This window comes from Notolepis coatsorum (genome assembly GCF_963971535.1).
Source record: "Notolepis coatsorum genome assembly, contig: SCAFFOLD_2390, whole genome shotgun sequence".
Taxonomy (NCBI): domain Eukaryota; kingdom Metazoa; phylum Chordata; class Actinopteri; order Aulopiformes; family Paralepididae; genus Notolepis; species Notolepis coatsorum.
Genome location: NW_028170207.1, coordinates 1 through 25,000, shown reverse-complemented (window position 1 = coordinate 25,000; position 25,000 = coordinate 1). Strand labels below are relative to the sequence as shown.

The 25,000-nt window shown below is 47.5% G+C and overlaps 1 protein-coding gene across 1 annotated transcript; it reads left to right on the top strand.

Moving 5' to 3' along the window:
- Positions 1 to 3,981: 3,981 nt before the first annotated feature.
- Positions 3,982 to 23,137, top strand: LOC311248571 (phosphatidate phosphatase LPIN1-like; the record flags this gene model as incomplete). The annotated part of the gene is made up of 3 exons (XM_084339433.1): positions 3,982 to 4,135; positions 4,309 to 4,402; positions 23,068 to 23,137. Coding segments are annotated over 3 exons (318 nt in total), but the record flags the coding sequence as incomplete, so codon positions are not given.
- Positions 23,138 to 25,000: the final 1,863 nt, after the last annotated feature.

Sequence of the window (25,000 nt, the reverse complement as noted above, 5' to 3'; positions counted from 1 at the left end):
TGGATGATACGAAATTGGGATGGGAGAAAAATATAGAAAAATGGGAGAAAAAGTGGATCAAAAAAATAAGTCTATCGGTGTGTTGTGTGTGTGTGTAGGGGGGGGGCAGGTATATATAAGAATCTTTCTTCTTCCTGTCCCTTTCGGCCGTGGTATTTGTTGAATTATATGAATATGTACTGTTGGACTGTGGTAATTCCATGTACGAATAAATAAATGATGATGATGATGATGATGATGATGATGATCTCTTCTCCAGCCCTCCTTCCTGCCCCCTCACCAGAAGCTGGACCCCAACCCCCATTTCAGAGTCGTCCCGGACACCGGACCCCCATCCCTCTCTCTCTATGTGCCCCAGGCTGGGCAGACCGGGCTGGGGGTCGAGGCTGCAGGAGAGCCAGAGAGCCTGGGGGCCATGTGCAGAGAGCCAGAGAGCGTAGGGGCCCCGTGCAGAGAGCCAGAGAGCCTGGGGGCCATGTGCAGAGAGCCAGAGAGCGTAGGGGCCCCGTGCAGAGAGCCAGAGAGCCTGGGGGCCATGTGCAGAGAGCCAGAGAGCGTAGGGGCCCCGTGCAGAGAGCCAGAGAGCCTGGGGGCCATGTGCAGAGAGCCAGAGAGCGTAGGGGCCCCGTGCAGAGAGCCAGAGAGCCTGGGGGCCATGTGCAGAGAGCCAGAGAGCGTGGGGGTCACATGCAGAGAGCCAGAGAGCGTGGGGGTCACATGCAGAGAGCCAGAGAGCGTAGGGGCCACATGCAGAGAGCCAGAGAGCGTGGGGGCCATGTGCAGAGAGCCAGAGAGCCTGGGGGTCACATGCAGAGAGCCAGAGAGCGTAGGGGTCATGTGCAGAGAGCCAGAGAGCGTAGGGGCCATGTGCAGAGAGCCAGAGAGCCTGGGGGCCACATGCAGAGAGCCAGAGAGCGTAGGGGTCATGTGCAGAGAGCCAGAGAGCCTGGGGGCCACGTGCAGAGAGCCAGAGAGCCTGGGGGCCATGTGCAGAGAGCCAGAGAGCGTGGGGGCCATGTGCAGAGAGCCAGAGAGCGTGGGGGCCATGTGCAGAGAGCCAGAGAGCGTAGGGGTCACATGCAGAGAGCCAGAGAGCGTAGGGGCCATGTGCAGAGAGCCAGAGAGCGTAGGGGCCATGTGCAGAGAGCCAGAGAGCGTAGGGGCCACATGCAGAGAGCCAGAGAGCCTGGGGGTCATGTGCAGAGAGCCAGAGAGCGTAGGGGCCATGTGCAGAGAGCCAGAGAGCGTAGGGGCCACATGCAGAGAGCCAGAGAGCCTGGGGGTCACATGCAGAGAGCCAGAGAGCGTAGGGGCCACATGCAGAGAGCCAGAGAGCGTAGGGGTCACATGCAGAGAGCCAGAGAGCGTAGGGGCCACATGCAGAGAGCCAGAGAGCGTGGGGGTCACATGCAGAGAGCCAGAGAGCGTAGGGGCCATGTGCAGAGAGCCAGAGAGCGTAGGGGTCACATGCAGAGAGCCAGAGAGCGTAGGGGTCACATGCAGAGAGCCAGAGAGCGTGGGGGCCACATGCAGAGAGCCAGAGAGCGTGGGGGTCACATGCAGAGAGCCAGAGAGCGTAGGGGCCACATGCAGAGAGCCAGAGAGCGTGGGGGTCACATGCAGAGAGCCAGAGAGCGTAGGGGCCCCGTGCAGAGAGCCAGAGAGCCTGGGGGCCACATGCAGAGAGCCAGAGAGCGTGGGGGTCACATGCAGAGAGCCAGAGAGCGTAGGGGCCATGTGCAGAGAGCCAGAGAGCCTGGGGGTCCCGTGCAGAGAGCCAGAGAGCGTAGGGGTCACATGCAGAGAGCCAGAGAGCGTAGGGGCCACATGCAGAGAGCCAGAGAGCGTGGGGGTCACATGCAGAGAGCCAGAGAGCGTGGGGGCCCCGTGCAGAGAGCCAGAGAGCGTGGGGGTCACATGCAGAGAGCCAGAGAGCCTGGGGGCCATGTGCAGAGAGCCAGAGAGCCTGGGGGCCATGTGCAGAGAGCCAGAGAGCGTGGGGGTCACATGCAGAGAGCCAGAGAGCGTGGGGGCCACGTGCAGAGAGCCAGAGAGCGTAGGGGTCACATGCAGAGAGCCAGAGAGCGTGGGGGTCACATGCAGAGAGCCAGAGAGCGTAGGGGCCATGTGCAGAGAGCCAGAGAGCGTAGGGGCCATGTGCAGAGAGCCAGAGAGCGTAGGGGCCATGTGCAGAGAGGTGGAGGGGATAGCCGCCTCATCGGTCGGTGGGACTCACCTGGACGAGGAAGGTACCAGAGGAAGTCCGGTCACAGACTCCTCCCCCTCGAGGAGGAAAGGTGGGTGATGACGTCACAAGACGGGATGAAGGAGGAATGAACTGAAACACAGTCTCAAATAAAGACGATTGAAGTGAAGCCAGTGGGCAGAACTCTAGTCTTTAGCTGTGATGTACCGTCTCCTCTCTTATGCACCTGTCCACGACACACAGATATGCAAAGACCTTTTGTTTTAGTAAATATAACAACAACAACAACAACAACAACAACAACAACAACAACAACACCAAGTAGCATCAGTTGTGTTGGTGTCCAACTGTCAAAACTGTTAACTCATTCCCCGCCAACAACGAGTATACTCGTTATTTGATCGTCATTTCTTTTATTCCATATTTGTATTCATTACAGGGCCCACTGACTCGGGGGTTGACATTGGGAATCGCATTGAGAATGCCTAGGTGCAATACCGGCCGCATCACGCTAGACGGCGGTATCGAGCGCCCCTTTCTACCCTTGTATCTTTCTCTGTGGGACGGCCCCGGGTCTCGGGTTACATTCTTCTCTTGTCGAGCAAGACGAACGGTTCTGCCGGTTACATTGAAGCATGTCAAATATCTCTCCGATCCATGGTGGGGTGGGGGGGGGTGGGGTGGGGGGGGGGGGGGGGGGACTGTACATTGGAGGTGGTTGGGTGGGTGGGGTGGGGATGGGTAGGCGGGGTGGGGGTAACTGCACATTGGGGTTTAAGTCAGTTTTTTATTTATTTATGTTTTACTGTTTGCATACGAGGTGGTCCGCAAATGTTCTTGATAACAATCTAGTGGTCCGCATAAAACAGAAGTTTGGCGAAAGACGAAAGTCTTTCTCTGGTCTGCCTCCCCTTAACAATTGTGTGTATTGAGCCGTACTGTATTGTACTCATTCTGCAATCTGTTAATAAAATCTTCAATCAATCAATGGCCTGGGCGGCCAGAGCATAACTGTTCTAACAGCAATATATAAACCATTTCAGACAGAACGCACGCAATAAGTTATAATAATAATAATAATAATAATAATAATAATAATAATAATAATAATAATAATAATAATAATAATAATAATAATAATAATAATAATAATAATAATTAAAAGTTCTGTATTTGTTAAGTCGTATTTGGGAGCAATTAACCAATGGTAGGCTTTAAAAAGAAACAATTTAAATGTCTGTTCTTATATCGCTTCATGCATGAGGCCCAATATTTCTCTTGCCGTTGTATTTAATATTTTTCAAATACAAAGTGTCTTCTAGAAGAAATAACAGGGTAAAACTCTTCCAAGCCACTAGCAAGCAAACAAAACAAACAAACAAACAAACAAACAAACAAACAAACAAACAAACAAACAACACATGTTATAACTGTAATCATGTTTCCCATCTGTTTGCACCTGTTGGTTAAGAGTGATGACGGTCTTCCTCAGATAAGAGAAGCCAACACCTGGGCTCTGATGGGATGTACCTGGATGAGATCAGAGCGCTGGAGCCAGAGGTGGCTGCCCTCTACTTCCCCAAAAGGTACACACGCACATGCACACACACACACACGCACACACACACACACACACACACACACACACACACACACACAGTCACACACACACACACACACACACACGCACACACACACACACACACACCCTGACCCCGTGTGCTCTCTCCTCCAGTGACGATGGGGTGGGGTCAGTGAGGGCGGGCTCAGCAGAGATGGAGGCGAGGAGCGCCAACCAATCGCCTCAGTCCCTGGTCAGCAGCGGGGGGGACAGTGGAGTAGACAGCCTATCAGAGCTGATGGGAGACCTGCCCAACATCGCCATCTCTCTGTGTGGAGGACTCACTGACGACAGGGAGATCACAAGAGGTGAGAGGTTTTTAATCCAATGAAAAACATGCACGTCTGGGGCTTGATCATGTTGTCACCGCCTGAGAGGTCTGTGGAACGACACTAACGAAGGGCAACAGACACTAACAGACACTAGCGAAGGCTAATGAACTAAATCTCTCTCTCTCTCTCTGTTGTGTTTTCTACCACAGAGGAGTTCCTGGAGAGATCTATCTCATACCAGCAGTTCTCTCAGAACCCTTCCATCATTGAGGATCCCAACCTTGTCATTGAGATCGGAAGCAAGTAAGTGACATCTGCATTATGATAATGACCTCAGGACTGAACAATGATATTTTTAGGACTACTGTTTTCATCAGCTTTCATGAATAGAAGATTAACTCAGTAGTTGAATGAATAGAAGACTAACTCAGTAGTTGAATGAATACAATATTAACTCAGTAGTTGAATGAATAGAATACTAACTCAGTAGTTAACATGAATGAATAGAAGACTAACTCAGTAGTTCTGTAGCGTTATGGCTTCGCTCAGCACCTAGTTGCATATATCTCGCTTCAGCGCATATACACTGAATACAAAATTCCACCATGTACCTTTACATGCCAGCATTCATCTGACCACACCCCCATCCGCTTACCTACATAAGCAGGGGTGGGGCCACACACTCATCTCCTTCCCAACAAATTTCACCACAATGAAAAATCAAGGGCCGCAGCGGCGTCCTAGGTGCTGAGCGCACCATAACTCACAGAACTGGGTTATATACATAACCTTACGAGCCCCCCCGACCCTCCCTAATGGAGGATACCCCCCCTATTGGAGGTTCACGGGAGGGCGACGGATCCGACCGTGCGAAGAGGCACTCAAGCAACTCAACGCACAGGGTGAGCAGACCGTGGCTTGACCCCATGACTACACACACGCACAACCCGCATGCCACCCGGGAACGAACGGAAGGAACAACCTCGTTACTGCCCCCAAAATCACGGGGTCAAGAGCAAACCCAACCCCGTGGCAAGGCCGTAGCAGCGGAGCGCGCAGGAAGACCCAGACCCACTGAAGGGACTGGATCCCCCGGAAAAAGGGGGCCCGGAGAGGTCAATGACGCCAGGCATCAAGACCCCACCAGGTGGTCACTTAGTGACACCGCCCCCCACATCGCCAGCGTATTCGGATAAGGCCCCTCCAAGAGCGGGCCCTTTCCCCCCAATAGCACACCGCCTGGCACACTGACCCTGCAGGACAGGCAGTCAGCATGGCCGTAAGCAGACAAAAAAGGTTAACCAACGGAAGCAGGCAGCGCACCAGGGAAACCAGGCAACAGGCTGTAACCTGAGCCTGGAGCACTGCGGACGAGACAGGCGCCAAAGGAGTCAGCTGAAAACAGCCCCCCCGGCGGAAGGGGCGTATGCTGGCGTTGTTGCATGACAAAGCCTCCTTCTCAAATTTCATCACAAGCAAGTGCCTGCTCACATGCCCACTTGACGTGGAGGAAAATATTTAGTCTGAGGAAAGGAAAACAGAAGAACAAGGAGATATGTTGACATCATATCTTTATTTTCTCTCTCACTATTTCGAGAAAATACGGCGATATTGTCTTCGTTATTGGAGTGTCTGGAAGATGATGATCATTCTGACCTTCAAACGGCTTTTCCTATTGGGAGCTCACGCCGCTGACATGCTCCCCAGCTACAGTTCTCCTTGCTGCGGCTGGATGGGGTTGCCCTCCGGCAACACAGCTGGACTGTAGGAAGCACCGACTGTTGTGAGAAGTGGTGGTTTCCAGGTTGGGGTACGTACTATTTTGCTTGCGAGCTCTGGTTGTTGTTGATGCTGTGGGGGTTAGCTGACAATTTACGAAACGCAGACTCCAGGCTGTGGTCCTCTGCTCGGCTTAAACGGCGGTCGGAGGATCTTGGTCTGACGCCCATGATGGTCAATCTAGTGGGCCGCGACAGGTCCTGGTGATCCCAGGATTCTCGAGCGGATGCTTCTCTGTCCCGTGCAGGCCCCATCTTTCATATACAAATGAAAGTATACCCTAACGAGGAAAAGTGGGCATAGGATCTTCTTTATCGGGAGTTCCATGCTCAAAGGGCCCCGCTGTATGTCTGGATCACCGTTGACAACTGTGTTCTGACATTCTTTTTCTCTTCCCTCTTAGGGGAGGGACTTGGACAGCGGCCTGTCTGAAGTGTGGCTTGTTATGTCATTGTGTACAGTTCAGGTGATAGCTGCTTAGCTTGCGTGCTAGTTGTGGCCTACTGTGCAGCTGTTAGCTGCGGCGTTAGCTCGCTGTGTTTACCAGGCTAGTAAACGTTAGCTTGTTGCTATCAGTCGATCGGCTGTTAGCTTAATGCTACACTTTTGAACGTTTTCTATGACTATAACATGCCTTAAACATTCTGACTACGACGTCATCTTTGACAGAGGATGTTAGTCGAACCTACACCGGAGCCCTGCCAGCGAGGACTGCGTCACACATGGAAACGTAGCGGCTGGGTGGCGCAACGACGTTACTCTCGTCGTCAACACAGGGATGCTGTGTCCAACTTCGGTGCCCCGTTAGCCAGATTGCAGTTCGCTTGGCCTGCGTTCAGGGTAGGAAGGTCCCGACCGGACCTTAAACACTTCTTCTTCCTTCCCTTCTAAATGTTTTGTAATAACGATGTTTTCCAAAACGTGTGTTGCTGCAATACATTGAGGATACGACGCGTGTTGTGTGTGAATTGTCTTGTCACTGGTATAGCTTCTCTCTCCATAGAAATCGGGTTGTTGTTTTACATGTGTAAAAATGATCTGGTTAGTTGTGTTGAGAACATGTGTGTTCATGTAACGTGAACTCATAACTAAGGGGGTTATTTAACCTATAAAGCTATGCTTAGTGACATGTGAGTAAAGAATGAATTCTTTTCTCAGCCTGTAATGACAATGAACAGTGTTCACATATTAACAGGGTTGCCTGTTCAACTTGGTCGTATCAAGGGTAAGGAAGGAGGGGTGATCCCCCCGGTTCCCTGGGGCTTCCCCACCCTCCTCTCAGACATGTTGTTTACAATATATTGTGTCACTGTGTTTGTGGGGATACGATGTAACCCTCAGCTTAATTGCTGGGGTTGTGCTAATCGCTTGAGAAACTATATTTTCCTAAAGAAAAGATTGTTTGGTCTCTTATCGTGTGTGCTAAGCAAGGCCTGTGGCCAATACATAATCGAGGATTCTGTATTCTCTTGTTATGAAAAACGGCGTTCCTCTGTAGCAAGAGTGTACTTTTGCCATTTTTTGTTGTGATAAAGGGTTGTGTGTGTCTTGTGATCTACAACTGGGTTAGGTTTGGCCACAGAAGCACATGTGTAAGTCTGGTACCGGGGCTCTTAAAGGGGCCCTCTCTATTCTGTGTTTTTTCCTTAGTAAAAATCAGATAGCAGGTTAGCACATGAGCTGTGTGAAGCTGTTAGACACTTCATGTAGCTGACTATGACTGTGTCATGCTCTTTTTTGTCATTACATCATATCATGGGTGTGGGGTCGTAAAGGGGTGAACTGGTAATCCTTTCCTCCCCTTTTTGATTGGTCAGGGGTTAAAACCTTCTGTCCTTCAAGGTTCCTGTCACGTTGCTGTTCGGCACGTTACAGGGTAAGAGGGGGGGGGGGTTTCCTGGTCCCACGCCCTGGAAGATTGGGCGTGTGCACCGCAGAAATTCCCCCGCCAAAGAGTACGTCACTGTGCGCGTCTCTGTTGGTAAGACTTCCGTGAGTTGTTTAGGTCCATGTTATGGATCTGTTTCAGGGAGTTGTCAGAGCTCCACCTCACGAAGCTCCTCCTCGGGCCTTCTGTGAGTTAGGACTCTCCTTCCCTGTGAGGGAGCCTCCTCAGAGTTCAGAGCCTCCTCCTCAGATTGTCAAGGTGAGTAGAACTTCAAAAAGGAGTTCTGCTCTATTGGGTGTGTATTCGATTCAATTTGATTATTGAGTGTGTATTGGTTCAGTGCCTCCTCCTTGGAGAGCCCTAACCCAAATATTACATAGCTCAATGTTGCAATATATTCTTTTCAATCTATACAGCTCGCGTGGGAAGTCTCAATGGGAATTTCCGTCTCCTCCCTATGGCGAGGATGGTGGGATGTAAAAATGTAAAAAAAAAATACCCTCAGCTGCGTCACGTGGGATTCATGTCAGTCTGTGTTTCTTTCTTTTTTGAATAAAAAGAGGAAGGTACATGAAGCACGACGGCTCCGTGTCGTTCTCCCAGGCGACTTGGAGGAACAATGTTTGGTGTCTTGCTAGACTATCCATTGATGTGTTTGGGTCTCGACGCATACATAGTGCTGGCTTGGTGTGTTTCTGTTAAAGAATCACACAGGGGCTAAGTGCGCCTTGGTTGCTTGTTAAAACAGCGTTTTTATAGGGCAACTGGGATGGAGTTTTGTCTCTTCCGAGCGGCAGTTTACTAGGTTGTCTCGATGAATTCTCGATCATATCTGGGGGATGTTAACGGAATAGATCAGAACATAGGTAGAGGGGTCTCACGCCCTTGGGGTGGGCCACTGAGCACGGTCCAAATGGGACCGTCTGGGTGGCGCCCTCTTTTCATGTTTTAGATCGACACGCATACCTACCCCCTCTTCTGGAGTGGGCATGTCGGCGTGGTTACGACACGGGACTGGTCTGGTCGCGCTGGTCCAGATCAGTTAACCCGTTGTCCGCCGGGGATGCAGATCTGCTGTTCTGGTACCCTGAGGGATTTGTGCTTTTTTCGGGGGGAAAAATGCCGGGTCGGTCCGGGTGTCACAGGGTTAGGCGCTATGGAGACCCTTTGTTGGGTACATGTTGTACTCCGCACTATCGTAATGGCTTACGGCCATACCAACCTGTACACGCCCGATCTCGTCCGATCTCGGAAGCTAAGCAGGTTCGGTCCTGGTTAGTACTTGGTTGGGAGACCGCCTGGGAATACCAAGTGCGGTGTGCTTAGGGCTGGTTCTCCATTCTTTTCGCTCCTCTCTCACCCGTGGCGAAGAGGGGGCTGTTGGGGTGGTCTTGGACCTCCTCTGGTAACCCTGTGCTTCCCGTGCCGCCGGGCCCGGTCCGAAGTAAAGTTTTGTTGATACCGTAGGCCTGGGTTAACCCTTTTTTGAAAACTGAAACACTTGTACTGCGGTATAGCCAGTGTATACCCGCAGGTGTGTTTTGGAGTTTTTTCTTGAGGGGTTATAGGAACAACCACCGTCTGTACAGAGAGGGTAGTTGATTCCCTGGTGTGTTGGAGCAGAGTCAACTCCCGGGTTACCCGGTTGAGTGTGCCCCTGCACGTTCATGACGTCTGCCAATCATGTCAGCCTTCTCTGCCTCGACCCCTCTGGGTGTTTTTTTTTTAATGGAGGCTTTGTCATGCAACAACGCCAGCATACGCCCCTTCCGCCGGGGGGGCTGTTTTCAGCTGACTCCTTTGGCGCCTGTCTCGTCCGCAGTGCTCCAGGCTCAGGTTACAGCCTGTTGCCTGGTTTCCCCGGTGCGCTGCCTGCTTCCGTTGGTTAACCTTTTTTGTGTGCTTACGGCCATGCTGACTGCCTGTTCTGCAGGGTCAGTGTGCCAGGCGGTGTGCTATTGGGGGGAAAGGGCCCGCTCTTGGAGGGGCCTTATCCGAATACGCTGGCGATGTGGGGGGCGGTGTCACTAAGTGACCGCCTGGTGGGGTCTTGATGCCTGGCGTCATTGACCTCTCCGGGCCCCCTTTTTCCGGGGGATCCAGTCCCTTCAGTGGGTCTGGGTCTTCCTTCGTGCTCCGCTGCTACGGCCTTGCCACGGGGTTGGGTTTGCTCTTGACCCCGTGATTTTGGGGGCAGTAACGAGGTTGTTCCTTCCGTTCGTTCCCGGGTGGCATGCGGGTTGTGCGTGTGTGTAGTCGTGGGGTCAAGCCACGGTCTGCTCACCCTGTGCGCTGAGTTGCTTGAGTGCCTCTTCGCACGGTCGGATCCGTCGCCCTCCCGTGAACCTCCAATAGGGGGGGTATCCTCCATTAGGGAGGGTCGGGGGGGCTCGTAAGGTTATGTATATAACCCAGTTCTGTGAGTTATGGTGCGCTCAGCACCTAGGACGCCGCTGCGGCCCTTGATTTTTCATTGTGGTGAAATTTGTTGGGAAGGAGATGAGTGTGTGGCCCCACCCCTGCTTATGTAGGTAAGTGGATGGGGGTGTGGTCAGATGAATGCTGGCATGTAAAGGTACATGGTGGAATTTTTTATTCAGTGTATATACGCTGAAGCAAGATATATGCAACTAGGTGCTGAGCGCACCATAACTCACAGAACTGGGTTATATACATAACCTTACGTTAACATGAATGAAGAGAAGACTAACTCAGTATTTAACATGAATGAATAGAAGACTAACTCAGTAGTTAACATGAATGAATAGAAGACTAACTCAGTATTTAACATGAATGAATAGAAGACTAACTCAGTAGTTAACATGAATGAATAGCAGACTAACTCAGTAGTTAACATGAATGAATATAATACTAACTCAAGTTCAAGTTCAAGTTCTTTAATAGTTGTCATACAGAAGTACAGAATACTTTCATACAAAATGCTTCTTACTGTTACGCTCCAGAGACTGTGCTAGACAAGATAGTATCAAATAACATAATAACATAATATAGCATGAATTTAGAAGAAGAAAATGAGGTCACAGTGTTCGGTATAGACATATGTACAATGTTCTGAGTTACCATATAATATACAATACACAATACTATGCAGTGTACTAATGTACAGTACTATCTAGTGCAAAGCAGAAATGGGATGAGGTACAATTTTAGGTACAATTTACAGTAAGGTGTACGAGTTGTAGTGCAATCCTTCATCCATAAATATAAAGTGTGGGGAGTGGGTGCTACAGTGTGTTTGTTTAAAGTGGGTGTGTGCTATAAAGTGTGTGGAGTGGGTGCTACAGTGTGTTTGTTTAAAGTGGGTGTGTGCGTGTGGATGTGTGTGCTATGTGCGTTTGGTGGTTGTTGTTGTGTAGTGTTCATTCATTGTTCGTTTAGCAGCCTGATGGCCTGGGGATAGAAGCTACTTCTGAGTCTTTCTGTGCTCGCCTTGAGACTCCTGTATCGCTTGCCTGACCGCAGCAGTTCGAAGAGGCAGTTGTTCGGGTGACTGGAGTCTTTAATGATTCTCTTAGCCTTGCCCTTGCAACGCTTGTAGTAAATGTTCTGGAGGGTGGGGAGCCCCCCTCCAATTGTGCGTTCGGCTGAACGTGTCACTCTTTGTAGTCTGCTTTGGTCTTTTGCAGTGCTATTCCCAAACCAGGAGGTGATGTTGCCGGTCAAGATGCTCTCTATTGTACATGAGTAGAAGTTCTTAAGGATCTTCTGGCTGACTTGGAACTTCCTTAGGCGCCTGAGGAAGTAGAGGCGTTGTCGTGCCTTCTTCACCACACTGTTAATGTGTGTGGTCCATGTCAAGTCCTCGGATATGTAGGCTCCGAGGTACTTGAAGCTGTTGACTCTCTCAACCGGTGCCCCGTCGATGCTGAGGGGGCTGTAGTCCTTGACCCCCGACCTCCTGAAGTCCACAATCATCTCCTTTGTTTTGCTGACGTTCAGGGAGAGGCTGTTTTCCTGGCACCATCCCGCCAGGACCTTGACCTCTTCCAGGTAGGCCCTCTCGTCGTTGGCAGAGATCAGGCCCACCACCACTGTGTCGTCAGCAAATTTGACGATTGTATTGCTACTCCGCTGAGCCACACAGTCGTGTGTGTACAGGGAGTAGAGGAGGGGACTCAGAACACAGTCCTGGGGGGCCCCTATGTTGAGGGTGATGGATGAGGAGGTGCAGTTGCCTGCTCTCACCACCTGGGGTCTGCCAGTCAGGAAGTCCAAGACCCACTGGCAGAGGTCATAGCCCAAGCCCAGGTCCCTGAGCTTGGCTATGAGTATGGAGGGGACTATGGTATTGAATGCCGAGCTGTAGTCGATGAATAGCATTCTCACATAGTTCCCCTGCCTCTTGTCCAGGTGTGATGCTGCTGTGTGCAGCACATGGGATATGGCGTCCTCCGTGGACCTGTTGGGGCGGTATGCAAATTGCAGGGGGTCCATGTTGATGGGGAGGGAGGAGCAGATGTAGCCCTTTACTAGCTTCTCAAAGCACTTCATGGCTATGGAGGTGAGAGCTACAGGGCGGTAGTCGTTGAGGCAAGCAGGCTTGGATTTTTTGGGTACAGGGATAATAGTGAACTTCTTCAGGCAGGTGGGGATGACAGCCTGTTCTAAGGACAGGTTAAATATGTCAGTGAATACTGGGGCCAGTTGGTCGGCACAGACTTTTAGGACGCGGCCGGGGATGCCGTCCGGACCTGCTGCCTTCCTGATATTCACTTTTTTAAAGGTCCGCCTCACCTCGTGCTCTGTTACCCTGAACACTGCGCCTCCATCAGCAGCCGACCCCCCCCCCCCCCCCATTGCCGAGGCTTGTGAGCTGGTGTTGTTATTACCAGCATCAAACCTCGCATAGAAGGTATTGAGGTCGTTTGCTAAGGAGATGTCACTGTTCAGTTTGAGGGAGGCGCCTTTGTAGTCTGTCATCGTTTTGAGCCCCTGCCACATAGCTCTAGAGTCAGCTTGTTCAAACTGGAGTTCAATTTTATCCCTGTAGCGCCGTTTGGCCTCTGACACTGTCCTCCTTACGTTGTGTCGCGCCACCTTGTGGTCATTCATGTTGCCTGCCACTAGGCCGTCATTGTATGCTTTGGTGCGCTCTCTCAGAGCTTCACGGACGGATTTGTCTACCCAGGGTTTTTGATTTGGGTAAACTTTCATTTTGGTAGTGGGGATTGTTTCTTTCACCCTAGTACAGACATAGTCCAGCACTGTCTCCGTGTAGGCATTAATGTTATCTGTGTCGCGGAACACAATCCAGTCTGTGTGGTGAAACACTGACCGGATCGTCTCTTCTGACGTCAGATCCCATTTCTGCACCTCTCGCGAGACTACGGGAGTACTTTTAATTCTCTGTCTGTACTTTGGTGAAAGGAAAATGGATGCGTGATCTGACTTGCCAAAGCCACTATCAGAATGAGCCTTGTAGCCACCTTTAAATTGCGTGTAACAGTGATCTAGGATGTTACCGCCTCTGGTGTTGCAAGTCACATGCTGATAGAAGTCGGGCAATACCTTTCTCAGATTGGCGCTATTGAAATCTCCCAGTACTAAAATGGCGGCGTTAACGTTAGCCACTTGTATTCTATTTACCTCGTCGTGTAGTCTGGAGAGCGCAACCTTGTTGCTGGCTTGCGGTGGAATATACACTCCGACCAGGACGATCGCCGTTAACTCCCTCGGGAGGAAGAAAGGACGACACTTGATGGTTATATATTCCAGTTCTGGGGAGCAGTGGTTGGATAATTCCTTCACGTTCGTTGGATCACTCCAATTTTTGTTAAACATGAAGGCAATACCTCCTCCACGTTGTTTACCGGACTCTGATGATGTCCGATCCTTTCTATGGATAAAGAAGTGATCCGCTGGTTGAATTGCGTGATCTGGAACCTCCGGTGTGAGCCATGTTTCGGTGAAGCAAAGGACATTGCAGTCCCTAACGTCTCTTTGATATTGAATCCTTGCTCGGATGTCATCCAGTTTATTGTCTATTGATTGTACATTGGCTAGCAATATACTGGGAAGTGGTGTACGGTGGCGTCTGGATCTCAGCCTGTTTCGGATCCCAGCCCTCTTTCCTCGTCGTCTTTTCCTGGGCTCTGGGAACAAAGGGTCTGGTCCTAATCTCCGGAGGATTTCTTCAGGCCATTGGTGTGGTTCGGAAAGCTGATCCAGCGAGTAATCCAGTTGGTAAGTTTCCCGTAATCCAATGTCTATGAGTGACTGACGGTCATATACATTAAATGCACCAACAGTTGGTACGCACAAAACTCTAAAAACTATAATATTAACAAAAGTAAACACAGTCTCGACGGAGCGAACAGAGAGGCAGCCGGTCGGGGCGGCGCCATCATCATCAACTCAGTAGTTAACATGAATGAATAGAAGACTAACTCAGTAGTTAACATGAATGAATAGAAGACTAACTCAGTAGTTGAATGAATAGAAGACTAACTCAGTAGTTGACATGAATGAATAGAAGACTAACTCAGTATTTAACATGAATGAATAGAAGACTAACTCAGTAGTTAACATGAATGAATATAATACTAACTCAGTAGTTAACATGAATGAATAGAAGACTAACTCAGTAGTTAACATGAATGAATATAATACTAACTCAGTAGTTAACATGAATGAATAGAAGACTAACTCAGTAGTTAACATGAATGAATAGAAGACTAACTCAGTAGTTGAATGAATAGAAGACTAACTCAGTAGTTAACATGAATGAATAGAAGACTAACTCAGTAGTTGAATGAATAGAAGACTAACTCAGTAGTTAACATGAATGAATAGAAGACTAACTCAGTAGTTGAATGAATAGAAGACTAACTCAGTAGTTAACATGAATGAATAGAAGACTAACTCAGTAGTTGAATGAATAGAAGACTAACTCAGTAGTTGAATGAATAGAAGACTAACTCAGTAGTTAACATGAATGAATAGAAGACTAACTCAGTAGTTGAATGAATAGAAGACTAACTCAGTAGTTGAATGAATAGAAGACTAACTCAGTAGTTAACATGAATGAATAGAAGACTAAGGGCTCGGGTCCACCTATCTCATTTGTATGGCTGCAAGCGTCTTTTTTTCAATGTATCCCAATGGGGAGGGAGCTTATGCGGCCGCATGCTGCCGCCTATAGGAAATGCGCTGCAGTCGGCTTCTTTTTTCAGCGCCTGTGTGCGGCCGCACCCAGCGTTTAAAGTTGAATCTTTCTGAACTTTTCAGAGCGATGCGCTGGGCCGGCTCGTGCTGCGTTTTTTTTTTCTCACCGCAAGCGCTTCACCCCAGTACTACCGGCGCACTGCCAGCGTTTTCAGCTGGAAATGTGAGCTAAGTGGACGCATGCCCTAACTCAGTAGTTGACATGAATGAATAGAAGACTAACTCAGTAGTTAACATGAATGACTATAAGATTAACTCAGTAGTTAACATAAATGAATAGCAGACTAACTCAGTAGTTAACATGAACGAATAGAAGACTAACTCAGTAGTTAACATGAATGAATAGCAGACTAACTCAGTAGTTAACATGAATGAATAGAAGACTAACTCAGTAGTTAACATGAACGAATAGAAGACTAACTCAGTAGTTAACATGAATGAATAGAAGACTAACTCAGTAGTTAACATGAACGAATAGAAGACTAACTCAGTAGTTAACATGAATGAATAGGAGACTAACTCAGTAGTTAACATGAATGAATAGGAGACTAACTCAGTAGTTAACATGAATGACTATAAGATTAACTCAGTAGTTAACATAAATGAATAGCAGACTAACTCAGTAGTTAACATGAATGAATAGCAGACTAACTCAGTAGTTAACATGAACGAATAGAAGGCTAACTCAGTAGTTAACATGAATGAATAGAAGGCTAACTCAGTAGTTAACATGAATGAATAGGAGACTAACTCAGTAGTTAACATGAATGAATAGGAGACTAACTCAGTAGTTAACATGAATGAATAGCAGGCTAACTCAGTAGTTAACATGAATGAATAGAAGGCTAACTCAGTAGTTAACATGAATGAATAGCAGACTAACTCAGTAGTTAACATGAATGAATAGAAGACTAACTCAGTAGTTAACATGAACGAATAGAAGACTAACTCAGTAGTTAACATGAATGAATAGCAGGCTAACTCAGTAGTTAACATGAATGAATAGGAGACTAACTCAGTAGTTAACATGAATGAATAGGAGACTAACTCAGTAGTTAACATGAATGAATAGGAGACTAACTCAGTAGTTAACATGAATGAATAGCAGGCTAACTCAGTAGTTAACATGAATGAATAGCAGACTAACTCAGTAGTTAACATGAATGAATAGCAGACTAACTCAGTAGTTAACATGAATGAATAGCAGACTAACTCAGTAGTTAACATGAATGAATAGGAGACTGACTCAGTAGTTAACATGAATGAATAGCAGACTGACTCAGTAGTTAACATGAATGAATAGGAGACTAACTCAGTAGTTAACATGAATGGAAAAAAGTTAAGTTAAAGTTATTCTTGCCTTGATACAAAAATCAAGGTGCCCTTATTTCTTCATAATATTTTACCGTTACTGAACAATCTGGTAGTTATTTTCTGCTCACCACTGCTGCTGGCTTCCAGTGTATCTGGAAATGGGTCACCCTTGTGCCTCCCTGGTACCGATTCTGTCTTTCTTGATTTTGTGTGTGTGTGTGTGTGTGTGTGTGTGTGTGTGTGTGTGTGTGTGTGTGTGTGTGTGTGTGTGTGTGTGTGTGTGTGTGTGTGTGTGTGAGCACAGCGGTGTCTGTGTTTATTATTATTTCATGAAATTTGGACCATATCTTCATTTTACATATATTTTCATTATGTCAAAAGATTATGATTTGAAACGCTCTAAAAGAAAGTTAGTAATATAGGGGTACACGAGATACCCTGGCGTCCAGTTTCATCCCATCCACTTCCATGTTAATAAAAACGCAATAAAAACGCAATAGTCTAAAAAAATTTAATAATATCTCCTCCCTAATTTTCACATCATATATCGATAAATAAACAGAATAATTACACCAGGCATGCACTATAAAACAATACATACCTTTTAGTAATAGATTAGTAATAACCGGTGCTTACTAACGTTAGCCTCTCGGCTATTTCTGACCGCTATTTCTGACCGAAATAGTCAACCTTTCTTTTTTATAATGGCAGATTCTTATTCACAGGGATTTTGTCCAGTTTTCACACGCTGTAATATGGTGTCTAAAATGTATAGATATATGATGAATATGGCCGTTTCTCAGTTTTTTTTCCAATAAAAACGGACTTAGTATCAAACAAACACAAATATAAGTGGTTAAAATTCGGAAAGATTTGTAATTTGTTACAGATATCTTGAAATTAGGCTTTTAATGTTAATTGTGGGACTTTTTTTTTAAAATAGTAAACAGTTAAAATGATAGGACTTTCAACTTGATCCATACTTTCATCTCTTAAGCCTCATGAGTGCTCCCAGTTCTAGGGAGGCACAAGGGTTTAGGAACACTGCAACATTATGGGAAATGCTGTCTTCTCCAGAGTCAGATAAGAAAAGATACCAATTTCCTCTCTACTGTGCGTTCAGTAAAAAAGCGATCTGGCTGCAAGCTAGCCTAGCCTAGCATGAATGAATGGAAGCGGATATGGACCACTAGCCTAACTCTGGGAGAGGTGTTTTTGGCCAACAGCTGGGCTAGTGTCCACTTTCATTAAAGGGGACATTCAGTATTTACCATTGTTTTATAGCAATAGGGGTTCGTATCAATGGGTCAGGCTTGACATTCACTTTTTGGCTCACTAGCCACTGTGGCTAGTGGTTTTCCAAAGTCACTAGCCACTCAGCATTTTCACCAGCCAAAAATCCCCGCACCCGTGCCCCCAGCCAGTAGTGTGGTGTGTGATAAAATAACATCTAATCCAATAACACCTGTCCCCAACCGAACATCCCACCCACCCAGACGGTCACACTTTACATTCTCTGTTCCTGTGTAGCCATTTGTGTAATGACAGTATAACAAGTATTGTACTTAGTCATTGTTGCAATGTGTACTTACTGCATTGAATTGACTCAATACCTAGGAATAAGGCCAGGGTTAGGATTAGGAATATAGTTAGGGTTATTGTTAATGTTAAGGAAGTGTAATGCGGTAAGTACACTGTGTAACAATGAGTATGTAATTACAAAAACTAAGTACACACTTAATTAATTAAATTGTAGAGCACTGTGATATATTGTTACCAATATTTGCTTTGATGTCTAGTCCTCAATTCAGTGTGTGTGTGTGTGTGTGTGTGTGTGTGTGTGTGTGTGTGTGTGTGTGTGTGTGTGTGTGTGTGTGTGTGTGTGTGTGTGTGTGTGTGTGTGTGTGTGTGTGTGTGTGTGTGTGTGTGAGAGAGAGAGAGAGAGAGAGGCCGTCAGAGAGAACATATGGAATTCAATGGAAGAACAGAACACAGAAGAATAGAACACGGTAGAATAGAATGGCTATAGGAAACAAGCCATGTTTGATCTGAATGGTAAATAGACTGCAATTATATAGCAGCTTTTAACCAAGAAAGAGAGACATCTGGGGCAGCTGTCCATGGTGCTGAGAGCTAACTCAGAGACTGCGCAGTGATAATGTGCAGCATATAATATAATATTACTTGCGAGTGCTATCTTGACTGAGAGGGTGGCCAGGACGGTGTTAGTCTCGAGCCCTTATGCTTAAATAAATGTGGCTAGCTAGCTAACAAACACTGTAATATTAGTTTAATAATACACGTTACATAATACATGTTAGTTTGTTTACTTACTCGCACATCCACAAATAGTCGGTCTCGGTCTCATTCTCTTTTCTGTTTGTCGATGGTTTGGTTCACCCGGTCTTTTCACAATATTCCACCACATTGTAACGTTAGCTAACTGTCTGTAAAGTAAACTATGGATGAGTCGGTCGCACTAACCAGTTGAGCTATTAACGTTAACAGCGTTCGTTCAGCTGTCAGCTGTCACACACGGAAGCAACACGATGCGCACGATAGTAGGGCGAAGTGGATGGGCCAATGGAATGAGCACACTGTGCGGACCTAGTCCTCATGGGAGTTGTAGTATTATATAGTATCACCTGGATTCACTTAATTATTCCAGATGCCTTTTGTAGACTACAATGTTTTTTTTTCATAGAAAAAAAAGGCACCGCCCCATTGGCGGGAAGAATGACGCATTTACCCGCCAATGACGAATTCTACCCGCATTGGGCGGGTGGGCAGGTGTCAATGTCAAGCCCTGGGTCTGTGTCTCTAATTACCATATTGACTCATCAGTCTAGTCTCGAGTTCACAAGATCTTCCCTCACTCAACTAAGCTGTTCTGATTTGACGGTTTTGTTGATGTTAATATAGCACTGATCTGCAGTAACGCCCCCTCTATGGTTGTAGTGCAGTGTAACCCGACACTTCCTCAAACAGGGTTTGACAGGCAGAGAACTAGCGAGAGGGAGAGAGAGAGAGAGAGAGATAGAGAGAGAGAGAGAGGGACGACGGGAGGGACTGCAGAAGTGTGTGTAAATGTGTGTGCACCATCTCTCTCCCTCATCGGGGACACACACATACACAAACTTGACTGCGTGTGTCAGGGACGCATCTCTCTCTCTCTCTCTCTCTCTCTCTCTCTCTCTCTCTCTCTCTCTCTCTCTCTCTCTCTCTCTCTCTCTCTCTCTCTCTCTCTCTCTCTCTCTCTCTCTCTCTCTCTCACTTGCTCGTTCTCTCTCTCGCTCTCTCTCGTATGTATCACGCTGTGTGGGTGACTGTCACTGAAAGCGCTTATGGGCGGAGCCCATCCAATAACAGCCTGAAATCCTGCGGCTGGAAAATTATGCTTTTGAGTAGGCCTACTCCATTAGAAATATAAAACAATGATTTAAAAAAAAATAAACCTTACAGATGTGTTCAATAGACTCACAGGAATTGTGTAAAGTTGCCCAAATAGTGCAAGGAATAGCAATGCATGTCCCCTTTAATTTGTGCTAAACGAGGCCAGCTTGCAGCCAGATAGCTGTCTGCTGAACGCACAGAGAGGAAACTAGTATTTATCTTTTTGTCTGACTTTAGAGAAGAAGGTAAGTGCATTTCCCATAATATTGGTGTGTTCCTTTAACCTTCCTACTACTGCAGGCCCATTTTGAAAATCCCTGAACTTGAACTTGCATCGGTTTGTGATAGATTATTAGTTAACTTACTGGGTATTTCAAAGTACCTAATTTTATTTATTTTGTATCCACTTTTTCTCCTCTTTTTCTATTTACCTCCCATCCCAATTCCACTGTGCCAATTCTCCCCTCCCCTGTCTTTTTTTTTATCTACTTTTTCTCCCCATTTTCTATAATTTCTTTCTCCCATCCCAATTTCGTATTATCCAATTCTACCCTCCCCTGTCTCGAACGTTGCTAGACTATGCCTCCCACTGGTCGGCTGCAATGTGGACGAAGCCTTGCATCACGTGTCCCCTCCGGTACACGAGGAGGCAGCTGTCGCATCTTTTCACCTGCACAGCCCGATCTCTCAGCGGCGAGGAGTAACGCGTGGGAGGCTCACGCTGCCCCCGTTGCTTCCTGATTCTGCTGCGCAGGCGCACCAACCGACCTGTAGGAGTCACTGTCCACAACGTCCGATCCCCACCCACCGGCTTTCCCACCCCCTAATACTGCCAATTGTATTAGTATGAACGACCAGCCAAGCCGGAAGCAACGCAGAGAGCTGGGCTCGAACCCAGCATCTCCTGCGTTAGTGGCGAGCGCCTTGCCCACTGCGCCACTTAGCCGCCTCCCCTCCCCTGTCTTGAACGTTGCTCGCATATGCCCCCCACTGGCCGGTTGTAGGGAGGATAGAAGCCTTCCATCACGTGTCCCCTCCGATACACGAGGAGGCAGCCTGTCACATCTTCTCACCTGCCAGCGCGGACTCTCATTGGCGAGGTGTAACGTGTGGGAGGCTCACACTACCCCCGCCATTTCCGGTCTCTGCTGTGCAGGCGTCCCCAACCGACCTGTAGGAGTCGCTGTCCACAACGTCCAGATTACCACCCATCGACTTCCACCCGCTAACTCTGCCAATTGAGTTAGTATGACGGCTGGCCCAAGCCGGAGGCAACGCCGACAGCCGGAGTCGAACCCGGTGTCTCTTGCATTGGTGACGAGCGCAATGTCCGCTGCGCCACCCAGCCGCCTAAAGTACCTCATATTTGAAGCTAACAACCAGGGCTTTCCAATGATATAAATATGTGTATGATTATCATCATTATTATTGTTATTATTCTTCATATGTAGTTGCACTTGAACTTGTTGAAACTGAACTGGAAGATAAAAATGTTCAAGCACTTTCCTTACTTGGGAACAGAAAAATATGAGTGTATGGAATGTAGACAATCCTGTTGGCAATATAGAACAGCTGACAGATTAGAAATAGCATCTATTGTTCAAAAGTTATGAATGAATTAGTTAAACAAAATTCTAAATTTGTACAAATGACTAATTATTCATAAAATAATTTAATGTGTGTTAAAATTTTTATTCGAACTTATCCCGTTCTCTTCCTAGAGCCATGTCTTCCTCTATGCCCTCTGCCTCTCTGCACGCATATCACACGGGAGGGGGTGGGTCTCAATCTCTGGGTCTTTGGCTAGCTTGTTGTTAGCCAGCGCTATCTTGTTGTTAGCCAGCGCTATCTTGTTGTTAGCCAGTGCTAGCATTGGAGCTAGTTCAGCTAATACAGGCCTGCCGGCTGGAAGGTTCATCTCTGGGGCATGCGGGCCGCAGCGACCCGGTCCCACTCATCATCCGTTCTGGGCCGATAAAATGAAATATATATAGAATTATGACCCAGTAATGAATAAACTAAATACATCAATGTGGCTACTTTACAAACAAGCTTTTCGAGTGGAAAATATTACCAAAATCTCTGGAAAAACCTCTCACAACCACTATAGACTGTCGGATACTTAACAAATGCTATAATATAGGAGCGGCTAGGTGGCGCAGTGGGAAAGGCGCTCGGCACTAATGCAGGAGATGCTGGGTTGGAGCCCAGCTCTCGGCGTTGCTACCAGCTTGGCTGGTCGTTCATACTAATACAATTGGCAGTATTAGGGGGTGGGAAGCTGGTGGGTGGGGATCGGACGTTGTGGACAGCGACTCCTACAGGTCGGTTGGTGCGCCTGCGCAGTAGAATCAGGAAGCGACGGGGCGGCGTGTCCCTCCCACGCAGACCCTCGCCGCTGAGAGATCGCGCTGTACAGGTGAAAAGATGCGACGGCTGCCTCCTCGTGTACCGGAGGGGACACGTGATGCAAGGCTTGGTCCACATTGCAGCCGGCTTGTGGGAGGCATGGTCTAACAACGTTCGAGACAGGGGAGGGTAGAATTGGACAAAATACGAAATTGGGGAAGGGAGAAAAATAGAAAATGGGAGAAAAAGTAGATAAAAAAAAAATTCTATAATATGCAGAACTGCCGCCTATTTACTATTTACACCGTCGTTTAGGTCACGTTGCTGGGGCTACATTTCCCAGGGAGCCTCGTTTTTGAAGACCACTGCCATCTGGAGATTAAACACGTTAGGCCTGTCTGTCCCCAACAGGAGTGTTTTAAACACGTTAGGCCTGTCTGTCCCCAACAGGAGTGTTTTAAACACGTTAGGCCTGTCTGTCCCCAACAGGAGTGTTTTAAACACGTTAGGCCTGTCTGTCTCCAACAGGAGTGTTTTAAACACGTTAGGCCTGTCTGTCCCCAACAGGAGTGTTTTAAACACGTTAGGCCTGTCTGTCCCCAACAGGAGCGTTTTAAACACGTTAGGCCTGTCTGTCCCCAACAGGAGCGTTTTAAACACGTTAGGCCTGTCTGTCCCCAACAGGAGTGTTTTAAACACGTTAGGCCTGTCTGTCCCCAACAGGAGTGTTTTAAACACGTTAGGCCTGTCTGTCCCCAACAGGAGCGTTTTAAACACGTTAGGTCTGTCCCCAACTAAGGATTTGTATAGTAGACTTTGATTGGCGGAAATTTGCCGATAGTCGATTGGTCGACTACCCCCCCCCCCCCCCCCCCCCGAATAAAAGAGGTTGGCAGTTGACTACGGCTCTTTTCTAGATGACTAGTCGAGGTCAGCCCTAAAACACTTTATTACTACTTATTAATTATTTGGGCAATTTCCTACCTCCACAGCAGGCACCTGCCGCCTCTCATATTGCTCCATCCAGAGTTGTGATCAGAATCTGTCTTGTCTGTTTGAGGTACTACAACTGGAGCTCAGCCGCCCCTCTCATGTTGGCTATGCAGGTCTACCAGAAGCCATTACCACAGGTGAGACCATCACACAAACTGTGTCCTTACCACAGGTGAGACCATCGCACAAACTGTGTCCTTACCACAGGTGAGACCATCGCACAAACTGTGTCCTTACCACAGGTGAGACCATCGCACAAACTGTGTCCTTACCACAGGTGAGACCATCGCACAAACTGTGTCCTTACCACAGGTGAGACCATCGCACAAACTGTGTCCTTACCACAGGTGAGACCATCGCACAAACTGTGTCCTTACCACAGGTGAGACCATCGCACAAACTGTGTCCTTACCACAGGTGAGACCATCGCACAAACTGTATCCTGGGCAGATGCAGTAGGTCTCTTCAAAGGATTTCACATTATTGTACGTTACCACCAATGACCTTGGATGGTTCAATCTACATTCACTGCAAATCTAGACAGACGAGAGTCACAGAATAAACGTTTACTTCCCTAGTTTGTTGTTTCATTTTCACAAAGTGTTGATTCAAATCATGTGGATATTACATGTGAATTCTATGTTGGGATGGATTTGAAGTAGCTCAGTTGGGGATATATAGCTGAGTTTGTTGACTGCGTGAAGCAGATGGGAGGGGAGTCAAGCAGGAGTCTGTTTGCCTGCTACTCTAGTCTAGAGAGAGACATCCCTGGTTAACCTTCTGTAGTGTGGTAGTGAAATGGTTAACCTGCTGTTGTAGTGAAAGGGTTAACATCTGTGGTAGTGAAAGGGTTAACCTTCTATAGTGTGGTAGTGAAATGGTTACCCTGATGTGTTAACCACATATAGTAGTGAAAGGGTTAACCTTCTGTAGTGTGTAGTGAAAGGGTTAACCTGCTGTGGTAGTGAAAGGGTTAACCCTCTGTGATAGTGACCTTCTGTAGTGTGGTAGTAAAAGGTTAACATTCTGTAGTGTGGTAGTGAAAGGTTAACCGTCTGTAGTGTGGTAGTGAAAGGTTAACATTCTGTAGTGTGGTAGTGAAAGGGTTAACCGTCTGTATTATGGTAGTGAAAGGTTAACCTTCTGTAGCGTGGTAGTGAAAGGTTAACCTTCTGTAGTGTGGTAGTGAAAGGTTAACCGTCTGTATTATGGTAGTGAAAGGTTAGCCTTCTGTAGCGTGGTAGTGAGAGGTTAACCTTCTGTAGTGTGGTAGTGAAAGGTTAGCCTTCTGTAGTGTGGTAGTGAAAGGTTAACATTCTGTAGTGTGGTAGTGAAAGGTTAACCGTCTGTAGCGTGGTAGTGAAAGGTTAACCGTCTGTAGTGTGGTAGTGAAAGGGTTAACCTTCTGTAGTGTGGTAGTGAAAGGTTAACCGTCTGTAGTGTGGTAGTGAAAGGTTAACCGTCTGTAGTGTGGTAGTGAAAGGTTAGCTTTTTACTGAACGCACAGAGAGGAAACTAAAGGACTGTTGTTCCTTTAACTCCTGAGACTCTAATAACACGTCTTTTCCCTCCTCCTTGTTTCTCCCCCTCCTCTCTAATCTCCCTCCTCCTTGTTTCTCCTCTCTAATCTCCCTCCTCCTTGTTTCTCCCCCTCCTCTCTAATCTCCCTCCTTGTTTCTCCCCCTCCTCTCTAATCTCCCTCCTCCTTGTTTCTCCCCCTCCTCTCTAATCTCCCTCCTCCTTGTTTCTCCCCCTCCTCTCTAATCTCCCTCCTCCTTGTTTCTCCCCCTCCTCTCTAATCTCCCTCCTTGTTTCTCCCCCTCCTCTCTAATCTCCCTCCTCCTTGTTTCTCCCCCTCCTCTCTAATCTCCCTCCTCCTTGTTTCTCCCCCTCCTCTCTAATCTCCCTCCTCCTTGTTTCTCCCCCTCCTCTCTAATCTCCCTCCTCCTTGTTTCTCCCCCTCCTCTCTAATCTCCCTCCTCCTTGTTTCTCCCCCTCCT